This window comes from Oncorhynchus masou, chromosome 27 (genome assembly GCF_036934945.1).
Source record: "Oncorhynchus masou masou isolate Uvic2021 chromosome 27, UVic_Omas_1.1, whole genome shotgun sequence".
In the NCBI taxonomy this organism is placed as follows: domain Eukaryota; kingdom Metazoa; phylum Chordata; class Actinopteri; order Salmoniformes; family Salmonidae; genus Oncorhynchus; species Oncorhynchus masou.
In genome coordinates this window covers 4,578,807-4,591,977 of record NC_088238.1, presented here as the reverse complement: position 1 = coordinate 4,591,977, position 13,171 = coordinate 4,578,807, and the positions used below count along the sequence as shown (strand labels likewise).

At 40.8% G+C, this 13,171-nt stretch overlaps 1 protein-coding gene across 1 annotated transcript in view; it reads left to right on the top strand.

The window, feature by feature from the left end:
- Positions 1–13,171, top strand: part of LOC135515575 (receptor-type tyrosine-protein phosphatase beta-like) — a 141,899-nt gene that overhangs the window by 79,179 nt on the left and 49,549 nt on the right. The window contains 2 exon segments of the mRNA XM_064939196.1: positions 2,094–2,197; positions 7,911–8,085. Of these exon segments, the coding sequence (XP_064795268.1) occupies positions 2,094–2,197; positions 7,911–8,085 (279 nt within the window).

Below are 13,171 nucleotides of genomic sequence, written 5' to 3'. Positions count from 1 at the left end.
TACCAGTCATATTACCAGGGTTAGAGGTTCTATTCATTCTATTTACCAGTCATATTACCAGGGTTAGAGGTTCTATTCATTCTATTTACCAGTCATATTACCAGGGTTACAGGTTCTATTCATTCTATTTACCAGTCATATTACCAGGGTTAGAGGTTCTATTCATTCTATTTACCAGTCATATTTCCAGGGTTACAGGTTCTATTCATTCTATTTACCAGTCATATTTCCAGGGTTACAGGTTCTATTCATTCTATTTACCAGTCATATTACCAGGGTTAGAGGTTCTATTCATTCTATTTACCAGTCATATTTCCAGGGTTACAGGTTCTATTCATTCTATTTACCAGTCATATTTCCAGGGTTACAGGTTCTATTCATTCTATTTACCAGTCATATTACCAGGGTTAGAGGTTCTATTCATTCTATTTACCAGTCATATTTCCAGGGTTACAGGTTCTATTCATTCTATTTACCAGTCATATTACCAGGGTTAGAGGTTCTATTCATTCTGTTTACCAGTCATTCTGGTAAACCACCAAGGCCCCTTGCCCACTACAGCCCAATCTACTAACTTCTACAGCAGTTTGAGCTGGTCCAAAATAACATGGCATGGTCCTGAGTGAGTATGTATAATGCCTTCATAGTGCTATCATCAATATGAAGCTTCAGACTAGTTGAGCCCCCCACTACAGAAGCTCGGGTCAGTGTGTATATCTCTTTGGAACCGTGTGTCATGCAGACCACACACTTACATTGGACCCTGTTATTGAGTCGTGTGTGTAGTGTGGGCTCACGCAGACCGTTGTTTTCCTTTGAAAAAGGCAGACAGTCCAAGGGCACGGCAACAAAACACACCTCTCAAAATATTATTCTTGGCCTCTGTGCTCATTTGCTTTCACACTGTTATGTAGAGAGCCTTTCTATTCAACTGGTCCCTGGCCACTTTGTCCTCAGTCTGATGTGACGTACTGTAGAGCCTCTTATGGCCGGTGGTGACTCAGCAAAACTCATAATACTCTGCCTGGCTCCTATTGTATCCTCACTCCTGGCCAATGATTGAAGTCTGATTGAAGCCTCCAGTAAACAGTCAAAAGAGCATTTTTTTAATGTGTCCTCTGTCTGTCACTGCCAGCTAGGCTGTAGATGCCCTTATTAGGACAGGTCATTATGACATCAGGAAGCTTTTAGATACATGGGCCCAGTGCCTTCGCTAACTAACATTGTTTGTCCCTTACTTTATAATTCTTTCTCATTTTATGCAAATCGTTATGGGATGTTAGAGTCTTCTTGTTTTAAATTTGTTATCTTCAACCCAGACTGCTAGTGCAGAGTTAGGAAGGTAGAGGAGACAGGGGACAGGAAGGTAGAGGAGACAGGGGGCAGGAAGGTAGACGAGACAGGGGGCAGGAAGGTAGACGAGACAGGGGACAGGAAGGTAGAGGAGACAGGGGGCAGGAAGGTAGAAGAGACAGGGGGCAGGAAGGTAGAGGAGACAGGGGGCAGGAAGGTAGAGGAGACAGGGGGCAGGAAGGTAGAGGAGACAGGGGACAGGAAGGTAGAGGAGACAGGGGGCAGGAAGGTAGAGGAGACAGGGGGCAGGAAGGTAGAGGAGACAGGGGGCAGGAAGGTAGAGGAGACAGGGGACAGGAAGGTAGAGGAGACAGGGGACAGGAAGGTAGAGGAGACAGGGGGCAGGAAGGTAGAGGAGACAGGGGACAGGAAGGTAGAGGAAACAGGGGGCAGGTAGGTAGAGGAGACAGGAGATAGGTAGGTAGAGGAGACAGGGGCAGGAAGGTAGAGGAGACAGGGGGCAGGAAGGTAGAGGAGACAGGGGGCAGGAAGGTAGAGTAGACAGAGGTTGGTTGTCACAGTCCTCCTAACTAAAACTCCAGAAGGTATAGTTCTCGTCTCAGGGCTATGAGACCCTAAGCTCAATGGTTCTAAAACTCCCTGCACTGAAACGTCATGCCATGCTTTCTTGGACCAGGGACTTCGTGCAATCACAGTCAAATTTACCTGAATAAATAAAGGTTTATTAAATATTAATCAATCAACAAATCAATCCTAAATGTTCCCTCTCTTCCTCCCAGACCCATCCAGACTGCGGAACATGCATTGTTTCCCCCAGAGTTCGTCATCCATCTCCTGTTCCTGGACCTTCCCTGACTCCCACTGGGACTCCTATACCGTGGAGGTAATGTCACATCTCTCGCACACACACTGTCTTTATGTCTTGTCTTGTTTTTATACACGTTGAGGTCAGGGTGTCTGATACCATTTCTCCAACTTTACTGAAGGCATTGCAGGGATATAGGATACCGTGACAGTTGTACAACTGAATGCAATTCAACTGAAATGTGTCTTCCTCATTTAAGCCAACCCCTCTGAATCAGAAAGGTGCGGGGGACTGCCTTAATTAACATCCACACCCAGGGAACGATGGGTTAACTGCCTTGTTCGGGGCTGAACAACAGATTTTTTTCCTCGTCAGGTCAGGGATTCGATCCAGCAACCTTTCGGTTAACCCATACATACACTATGTGGACGCCCCTTTAAATTGGTGGATTCGGGCTATTTCAGCAACACCCGTTGCTGACAGGTGTATAAAATCACCCACACAGCCATGCAATCTCCATAGACGGCAGGTAGCCGAGTGGTTAGAGGCAAGTAGCCTAGTGGATAGAGGCAGGTAGCCTAGTGGTTAGAGGCAGGTAGCCTAGTGGTTAGAGGCAGGTAGCCTAGTGGTTAGAGGCAGGTAGCCTAGTGGTTAGAGGCAGGTAGCCTAGTGGTTAGAGGCAAGTAGCCTAGTGGTTAGAGGCAGGTAGCCTAGTGGTTAGAGGCAGGCAGCCTAGTGGTTAGAGGCAGGTAGCCTAGTGGTTAGAGGCAGGTAGCCTAGTGGTTAGAGGCAGGTAGCCTAGTGGTTAGAGGCAGGTAGCCTAGTGGTTAGAGGCAGGTAGCCTAGTGGTTAGAGGCAGGTAGCCTAGTGGTTAGAGCCAGGTAGCCTAGTGGTTAGAGCCAGGTAGCCTAGTGGTTAGAGCATTGGACTAGTAACGGGAAGGTTGCAAGATCAAATCCCTGAGCTGACAAGGTCGTTCTGCCCCTGAACACAAGCAGTTGACCCACTGGGCCGTTATTGAAAATAAGAACTTGTTCTTAACTGACTTGCCTGGTAACATAGACAAACACTGGCAGTAGAATAGCCTGTACGGAAGAGCTCAGGGACTTTCAACGTGACACCGTCATAGGATGCAACAAGTCAGTTTGTCAAATTTCAGCCCTGCTCGAGCTGCCCCAGTCTGTGCTGTTATTGTTAAGTGGAAATGTCTAGAAGCAACAACAGCTCAGCTGTGAAGTGGTAGGCCACACAAGCTCACAGAACGGGAACATTGAGTGAAGCAGCACGTAGCGCGTAAATATCATCTGTCATCGATTGCAACACTCACGACCGAGTTCCAAACTGCCTCTGGAAGCAACTTTTTTTTAATTAATTGGAACGCTGACTGCGAGTCAGGCCTAATCGCCCAACATCAGTGTCTGACTTCACTAATGCTCTTGTGGCTGAATGGAAACAAGTCCCAGCAGCAATTTTCCAACGTCTAGTGGAAAACCTTCCCAGAAGAGTGGAGGCTGTTATAGCAGCAAAGGGGGACCAACTCCATATTAAGTTACATGACTCAGCTAGTGCTGGAGTAAAACATGGAGTGGACTACACTAATCAGTTATCAGTATGTTGAAAACAAGGAGTGGACTGCACTAATCAGTTATCAGTATGTTGAAAACAAGGAGTGGACTGCACTAATCAGTTATCAGTATGTTGAAAACATGGAGTGGACTGCACTAATCAGTTATCAGTATGTTGAAAACAAGGAGTGGACTGCACTAATCAGTTATCAGTATGTTGAAAACAAGGAGTGGACTGCACTAATCAGTTATCAGTATGTTGAAAACAAGGAGTGGACTACACTAATCAGTTATCAGTATGTTGAAAACATGGAGTGGACTGCACTAATCAGTTATCAGTATGTTGAAAACAAGGAGTGGACTGCACTAATCAGTTATCAGTATGTTGAAAACAAGGAGTGGACTGCACTAATCAGTTATCAGTATGTTGAAAACAAGGAGTGGACTGCACTAATCAGTTATCAGTATGTTGAAAACAAGAAGTGGACTGCACTAATCAGTTATCAGTATGTTGAAAACAAGGAGTGGACTGCACTAATCAGTTATCAGTATGTTGAAAACAAGGAGTGGACTACACTAATCAGTTATCAGTATGTTGAAAACAAGGAGTGGACTGTTAAAGTTGTCAGTATGTTGAAAACAAGGAGTGGACTGCACTAATCAGTTATCAGTATGTTGAAAACAAGGAGTGGACTACACTAATCAGTTATCAGTATGTTGAAAACAAGGAGTGGACTGCACTAATCAGTTATCAGTATGTTGAAAACAAGGAGTGGACTGCACTAATCAGTTATCAGTATGTTGAAAACAAGGAGTGGACTGCACTAATCAGTTATCAGTATGTTGAAAACAAGGAGTGGACTGCACTAATCAGTTATCAGTATGTTGAAAACATGGAGTGGACTGCACTAATCAGTTATCAGTATGTTGAAAACAAGGAGTGGACTGCACTAATCAGTTATCAGTATGTTGAAAACAAGGAGTGGACTGCACTAATCAGTTATCAGTATGTTGAAAACAAGGAGTGGACTGCACTAATCAGTTATCAGTATGTTGAAAACAAGAAGTGGACTGCACTAATCAGTTATCAGTATGTTGAAAACAAGGAGTGGACTGCACTAATCAGTTATCAGTATGTTGAAAACAAGGAGTGGACTACACTAATCAGTTATCAGTATGTTGAAAACAAGGAGTGGACTGTTAAAGTTGTCAGTATGTTGAAAACAAGGAGTGGACTGCACTAATCAGTTATCAGTATGTTGAAAACAAGGAGTGGACTACACTAATCAGTTATCAGTATGTTGAAAACAAGGAGTGGACTGCACTAATCAATTATCAGTATGTTGAAAACAAGGAGTGGCCTGCACTAATCAGTTATCAGTATGTTGAAAACAAGGAGTGGACTGCACTAATCAATTATCAGTATGTTGAAAACAAGGAGTGGCCTGCACTAATCAGTTATCAGTATGTTGAAAACAAGGAGTGGACTGCACTAATCAATTATCAGTATGTTGAAAACAAGGAGTGGCCTGCACTAATCAGTTATCAGTATGTTGAAAACAAGGAGTGGACTGCACTAATCAATTATCAGTATGTTGAAAACAAGGAGTGGCCTGCACTAATCAGTTATCAGTATGTTGAAAACAAGGAGTGGACTGCACTAATCAGTTATCAGTATGTTGAAAACAAGGAGTGGCCTGCACTAATCAGTTATCAGTATGTTGAAAACAAGGAGTGGCCTGCACTAATCAGTTATCAGTATGTTGAAAACATGGAGTGGACTGCACTAATCAGTTATCAGTATGTTGAAAACAAGGAGTGGACTACACTAATCAGTTATCAGTATGTTGAAAACATGGAGTGGACTGCACTAATCAGTTATCAGTATGTTGAAAACAAGGAGTGGACTACACTAATCAGTTATCAGTATGTTGAAAACAAGGAGTGGCCTGCACTAATCAGTTATCAGTATGTTGAAAACATGGAGTGGACTGCACTAATCAGTTATCAGTATGTTGAAAACAAGGAGTGGACTGCACTAATCAGTTATCAGTATGTTGAAAACAAGGAGTGGCCTGCACTAATCAGTTATCAGTATGTTGAAAACATGGAGTGGACTGCACTAATCAGTTATCAGTATGTTGAAAACAAGGAGTGGACTACACTAATCAGTTATCAGTATGTTGAAAACAAGGAGTGGCCTGCACTAATCAGTTATCAGTATGTTGAAAACATGGAGTGGACTGCACTAATCAGTTATCAGTATGTTGAAAACAAGGAGTGGACTACACTAATCAGTTATCAGTATGTTGAAAACAAGGAGTGGACTGCACTAATCAGTTATCAGTATGTTGAAAACAAGGAGTGGCCTGCACTAATCAGTTATCAGTATGTTGAAAACAAGGAGTGGACTGCACTAATCAGTTATCAGTATGTTGAAAACAAGGAGTGGACTACACTAATCAGTTATCAGTATGTTGAAAACAAGGAGTGGACTGCACTAATCAGTTATCAGTATGTTGAAAACAAGGAGTGGACTACACTAATCAGTTATCAGTATGTTGAAAACAAGGAGTGGACTGTTAAAGTTGTCAGTATGTTGAAAACAAGGAGTGGACTATTAAAGTTGTCAGTATGTTGAAAACAAGGAGTGGACTATTAAAGTTGTCAGTATGTTGAAAACATGGAGTGGACTATTAAAGTTGTCAGTATGTTGAAAACAAGGAGTGGACTGGTAAAGTTGTCAGTATGTTGAAAACAAGGAGTGGACTGTTAAAGTTGTCAGTATGTTGAAAACAAGGAGTGGACTGGTAAAGTTGTCAGTATGTTGAAAACAAGGAGTGGACTGTTAAAGTTGTCAGTATGTTGAAAACAAGGAGTGGACTGTTAAAGTTGTCAGTATGTTGAAAACAAGGAGTGGACTACACTATTCAGTTATCAGTATGTTGAAAACAAGGAGTGGACTATTAAAGTTGTCAGTATGTTGAAAACAAGGAGTGGACTATTAAAGTTGTCAGTATGTTGAAAACAAGGAGTGGACTATTAAAGTTGTCAGTATGTTGAAAACATGGAGTGGACTATTAAAGTTGTCAGTATGTTGAAAACAAGGAGTGGACTGGTAAAGTTGTCAGTATGTTGAAAACAAGGAGTGGACTGTTAAAGTTGTCAGTATGTTGAAAACAAGGAGTGGACTGGTAAAGTTGTCAGTATGTTGAAAACAAGGAGTGGACTACACTAATCAGTTATCAGTATGTTGAAAACAAGGAGTGGACTGCACTAATCAGTTATCAGTATGTTGAAAACAAGGAGTGGACTACACTAATCAGTTATCAGTATGTTGAAAACAAGGAGTGGACAGCACTAATCAGTTATCAGTATGTTGAAAACAAGGAGTGGACTACACTATTCAGTTATCAGTATGTTGAAAACAAGGAGTGGCCTGCACTAATCAGTTATCAGTATGTTGAAAACAAGGAGTGGACTGCACTAATCAGTTATCAGTATGTTGAAAACAAGGAGTGGACTGCACTAATCAGTTATCAGTATGTTGAAAACAAGGAGTGGACTGCACTAATCAGTTATCAGTATGTTGAAAACAAGGAGTGGCCTGCACTAATCAGTTATCAGTATGTTGAAAACAAGGAGTGGACTATTAAAGTTGTCAGTATGTTGAAAACATGGAGTGGACTGTTAAAGTTGTCAGTATGTTGAAAACAAGGAGTGGCCTGCACTAATCAGTTATCAGTATGTTGAAAACAAGGAGTGGACTGCACTAATCAGTTATCAGTATGTTGAAAACAAGGAGTGGACTGCACTAATCAGTTATCAGTATGTTGAAAACAAGGAGTGGACTGCACTAATCAGTTATCAGTATGTTGAAAACAAGGAGTGGACTGGTAAAGTTGTCAGTATGTTGAAAACATGGAGTGGACTGTTAAAGTTGTCAGTATGTTGAAAACAAGGAGTGGACTATTCAGTTCTCAGTATGTTGAAAACAAGGAGTGGACTGTTAAAGTTGTCAGTATGTTGAAAACAAGGAGTGGACTGTTAAAGTTGTCAGTATGTTGAAAACAAGGAGTGGACTACACTAATCAGTTATCAGTATGTTGAAAACAAGGAGTGGACTGTTAAAGTTGTCAGTATGTTGAAAACAAGGAGTGGACTATTAAAGTTGTCAGTATGTTGAAAACAAGGAGTGGACTACAGTAATGTCCACTACCCCCCAGGTGCGTCAGCAGGACAGCTGGGAGCTGGTGTACGCCCTGCGTCTGGCCCGGGATAGTACCTTACTCAGCCTGGAGAACCTACAGCCTTACAGGAGATACAACGTGGCTGTCAGAGTGGCCTCAGCTGGACTCAGCAGCCCCGCCGTGGAGGAGAACGTGGTCACCATGATCGACCGTGAGTAACTACCTATAATGGCTGACAACCGGAGTTGTATCATAGACCCCATGCAAGAGTAGAGTTTATCTGCTGTAAGATCCAGACCCACAATCACCATGACAACAAACCAGGTCACCACACAGAACCACCACACCAGATGACGCCAAACAACATCCGAGTGACACAATGGTTGGTGGGATTTAGCTGTCCCCACCTGCACTCCCTGCTGATAAGTCACCTGCTCAATGACCTGCTAAATGACCTGTTAAATGACCTGCTAAATGACCCATTGAATGACCTGCTAAATGACCTGCTAAATGACCTGCTAAATGACCTGTTAAATGACCCATTGAATGACCTGCTAAATGACCTGCTAAATGACCCATTAAATGACCTGTTAAATGACCCATTAATTGACCTGTTAAATGACCCATTGAATGACCTGTTAAATGACCCATTAAATGACCTGTTAAATGACCCATTGAATGACCTGTTAAATGACCCATTGAATGACCTGTTAAATGACCCATTAATTGACCTGTTAAATGACCCATTAAATGACCTGTTAAATTACCCATTAAATGACCTGTTAAATGACCCATTGAATGACCTGTTAAATGACCCATTGAATGACCTGTTAAATGACCCATTAATTGACCTGTTAAATGACCTGTTAAATGACCCATTAAATGACCCATTAAATGACCTGCTAAATGACCCATTAAATGACCTGCTAAATGACCTGCTAAATGACCTGTTAAATGACCTGTTAAATGACCTGCTAAATGACCCATTAAATGACCTGTTAAATGACCTGTTCAATGACCCATTAAATGACCTGCTAAATGACCCGTTAAATGACCTGTTAAATGACCCATTAAATTACCTGCTAAATGACCTGCTAAATGACCTGCTAAATGACCTGCTAAATGACCTGCTAAATGACCTGTTAAATGACCTTTGACATGCTCCAGGTACATGCGCTGTCTGACAGTCTAAACTTGTATGAGTACCAGCAGTGTTTCTACCAGACCACTATCAGTAGTAGTGTTTCTAACAGTTGTAGTGTTTCTAACAGTAGTAGTGTATCTAACAGTAGTAGTGTTTCTACAAGTAGTAGTGTTTCTATTCGCCTACCTCCTCATGCCTTTTGCACACAATGTATATAGACTCCCCTTTTTTTCTACTGTGTTATTGACTTGTTAATTGTTTACTCCATGTGTAACTGTGTTGTCTGTTCACACTGCTATGCTTTTATCTTGGCCAGGTCGCAGTTGCAAATGAGAACTTGTTCTCAACTAGCCTACCTGGTTAAATAAAGGTGAAATAAAAAAATAAAAAATAGTAGTAGTGTTTCTAACAGTAGTAGTGTTTCTAACAGTAATGGTGTTTCCAACAGTAGTAGTGTTTCTACTAGTAGTAGTGTTTCTACCAGTAGTAGTGTAGTAGTGTTTCTAACAGTAGTAGTGTTTCTACCAGTAGTAGTGCTTCTACCAGTAGTAGTGTAGTAGTGTTTCTAACAGTAGTAGTGTAGTAGTGTTTCTACTAGTAGTAGTGTTTCTACCAGTAGTAGTGCAGTAGTGTTTCTAACAGTAGTAGTGTTTCTAACAGTAGTAGTGTTTCTACCAGTAGTAGTGTTTCTACCAGTAGTAGTGTTTCTAACAGTAGTAGTGTAATAGTGTTTCTAACAGTAGTAGTGTTTCTACCAGTAGTAGTGTTTCTAACAGTAGTAGTGTTTCTAACAGTAATAGTGTTTCTAACAGTAGTAGTGTTTCTAACAGTAGTGGTGTTTCTACCAGTAGTAGTGTTTCTAACAGTAGTAGTGTAGTAGTGTTTCTAACAGTAGTAGTGTTTCTAACAGTAGTAGTGTAATAGTGTTTCTAACAGTAGTAGTGTTTCTACCAGTAGTAGTGTTCCTAACAGTAGTAGTGTTTCTACCAGTAGTAGTGTTTCTAACAGTAGTAGTGTTTCTACCAGTAGTAGTGTTTCTAACAGTAGTAGTGTTTCTAACAGTAGTAGTGTAATAGTGTTTCTAACAGTAGTGGTGTTTCTACCAGTAGTAGTGTTTCTAACAGTAGTAGTGTAGTAGTGTTTCTAACAGTAGTAGTGTAGTAGTGTTTCTAACAGTAGTAGTGTAGTAGTGTTTCTAACAGTAGTAGTGTAGTAGTGTTTCTACCAGTAGTAGTGTTTCTAACAGTAGTAGTGTTTCTACCAGTAGTAGTGTTTCTAACAGTAGTAGTGTTTCTAACAGTAGTAGTGTAATAGTGTTTCTAACAGTAGTAGTGTTTCTACCAGTAGTAGTGTTTCTAACAGTAGTAGTGTTTCTAACAGTGGTAGTGTAATAGTGTTTCTAACAGTAGTAGTGTTTCTACCAGTAGTAGTGTTTCTAACAGTAGTAGTGTTTCTAACAGTAGTAGTGTAGTAGTGTTTCTACCAGTAGTAGTGTTTCTAACAGTAGTAGTGTTTCTACCAGTAGTAGTGTTTCTAACAGTAGTAGTGTTTCTAACAGTAATAGTGTTTCTAACAGTAATAGTGTTTCTAACAGTAGTAGTGTAGTAGTGTTTCTAACAGTAGTAGTGTAGTAGTGTTTCTAACAGTAGTAGTGTAGTAGTGTTTCTAACAGTAGTAGTGTAGTAGTGTTTCTACCAGTAGTAGTGTTTCTAACAGTAGTAGTGTTTCTACCAGTAGTAGTGTTTCTAACAGTAGTAGTGTTTCTAACAGTAGTAGTGTTTCTACCAGTATTAGTGTTTCTAACAGTAGTAGTGTAGTAGTGTTTCTAACAGTAGTAGTGTTTCTAACAGTAGTAGTGTAGTAGTGTTTCTAACAATAGTAGTGTTTCTAACAGTAGTAGTGTTTCTACCAGTAGTAGTGTTTCTAACAGTAGTAGTGTTTCTAACAGTAGTAGTGTTTCTAACAGTAGTAGTGTTTCTACCAGTAGTAGTGTTTCTAACAGTAGTAGTGTTTCTAACAGTAGTAGTGTTTCTAACACTAGTAGTGTTTCTACCTGTAGTAGTGTTTCTAGTAGTAGTAGTGTTTCTACCAGTAGTAGTGTTTCTACCAGTAGTAGTGTTGCTAACTTTAGTAGTGTTTCTAACAGTAGTAGTGTTTCTACCAGTAGTAGTGCTTCTAGTAGTTCTCAACTAGCCTACCTGGTTAAATAAAGGTGAAATAAAAAAATAAAAAATAGTAGTAGTGTTTCTAACAGTAGTAGTGTTTCTACTAGTAGTAGTGTTTCTACCAGTAGTAGTGTTTCTACTAGTAGTAGTGTTTCTAACAGTAGTAGTGTAGTAGTGTTTCTAACAGTAGTAGTGTTTCTAACAGTAGTAGTGTAGTAGTGTTTCTACCAGTAGTAGTGTTTCTAACAGTAGTAGTGTTTCTACCAGTAGTAGTGTTTCTACTAGTAGTAGTGTTTCTAACAGTAGTAGTGTTTCTAACAGTAGTAGTGTTTCTATCAGTAGTAGTGTAGTAGTGTTTCTAACAGTAGTAGTGTTTCTACCAGTAGTAGTGTTTCTAACAGTAGTAGTGTAGTAGTGTTTCTAACAGTAGTAGTGTTTCTAACAGTAGTAGTGTTTCTACCAGTAGTAGTGTTTCTAACAGTAGTAGTGTTTCTAACAATAGTAGTGTAGTAGTGTTTCTAACAGTATTAGTGTTTCTACCAGTAGTAGTGTTTCTAACAGTAGTAGTGTAGTAGTGTTTCTAACAGTAGTAGTGTTTCTACCAGTAGTAGTGTTTCTAACAGTAGTGGTGTTTCTAACAGACTTGATGAATAAACCCATCCGAGGAGGTCCCTTCCATTCCATATCAGACTCTCTCTACCTGACAAGTGACACGTCTCTCAATTTGCATTGGTGGCATTGGTCCCCTCTTAGCAGGATGCTGAGTCACGCACGCACGCACGCGCACACACACACACACACACACACACACACACACACACACACACACACACACACACACACACACACAGACTGACATCCTCAATGTGTTAATAGTCAGATGTTCTATAGAACACATCCTTCATTGTGTTCACTACTCCAGGACCCAGATAAATAGATTCTCAACCTGCTCTGAGTCATGTGATGCCTCTGTCTTTGGTTAAACATTTGGCATTTGTCTCAGTATAGTTTTGAGTAAAGGTTAGTGAGCGTTTGCTCTCGTTAAATTCAACTTTAATGAGTTTAGACTCCACAGAAGTCTCTAACTTATAAGTTTTAACTACTTCAAATAGGGTGACTAGCTACTTTAAATATTTTAGGATTTTATGAAAGCTTTGTTTTGAGATTAGTACAACTTTTTAAATGGTTTATCATTCTACACTTTTAAAGTCCTCTGGTAATCGTCGTACTTGATCATCTCACAGATTTAAAGGTGCTATTTTAGTTTACCTTCTATGCTAATGTACTACGAGGACTGAGGAAAATGAACCCAGGTGAAATGATGTTGAAATATTGCTGATGTTTCAATTAGGCGACTTTCTGTATCTACAGAAACTGACAGAACATTCTGTTCGTGAGAAAGTCACACAGTCCTCACTTATAGCTTTGTATTCCAGTTCTGTCAAAATGATTTATTGAACAAGAAAGGGCTAGAGAGAAAGACAGAGGGAGAAAGAGAGAGAGAGAGAGAGAGAGGAGCCAGAGAGAGCGAGAGAGGAGCCAGGGAGAGAGAGGAAGGAGCCAGAGACAGAACAGAAGGAGACAGAACAGAAGGAGACAGAGACAGAGACGAAGGAGACAGAGACAGAGAAGAAGGAGACAGAGACAGAGAAGAAGGAGACAGAGAAGAAGGAGACAGAGACAGAGAAGAAGGAGACAGAGACAGAGAAGAAGGAGACAGAGACAGAGAAGAAGGAGACAGAGACAGAGAAGAAGGCGACAGAGACAGAGAAGGAGACAGAGACGGAGAAGGAGACAGAGACGGAGAAGGAGACAGAGACAGAGAAGGAGACAGAGACAGAGAAGGAGACAGAGACCGAGAAGGAGACAGAGAAGAAGGAGACAGAGACAGAGAAGGAGACAGAGACAGAGAAGGAGACAGAGCCAGAGAAGAAGGCGACAGAGACCGAGAAGAAGGAGACTGAGAGAGAGAAGGAGCCAGAGACAGA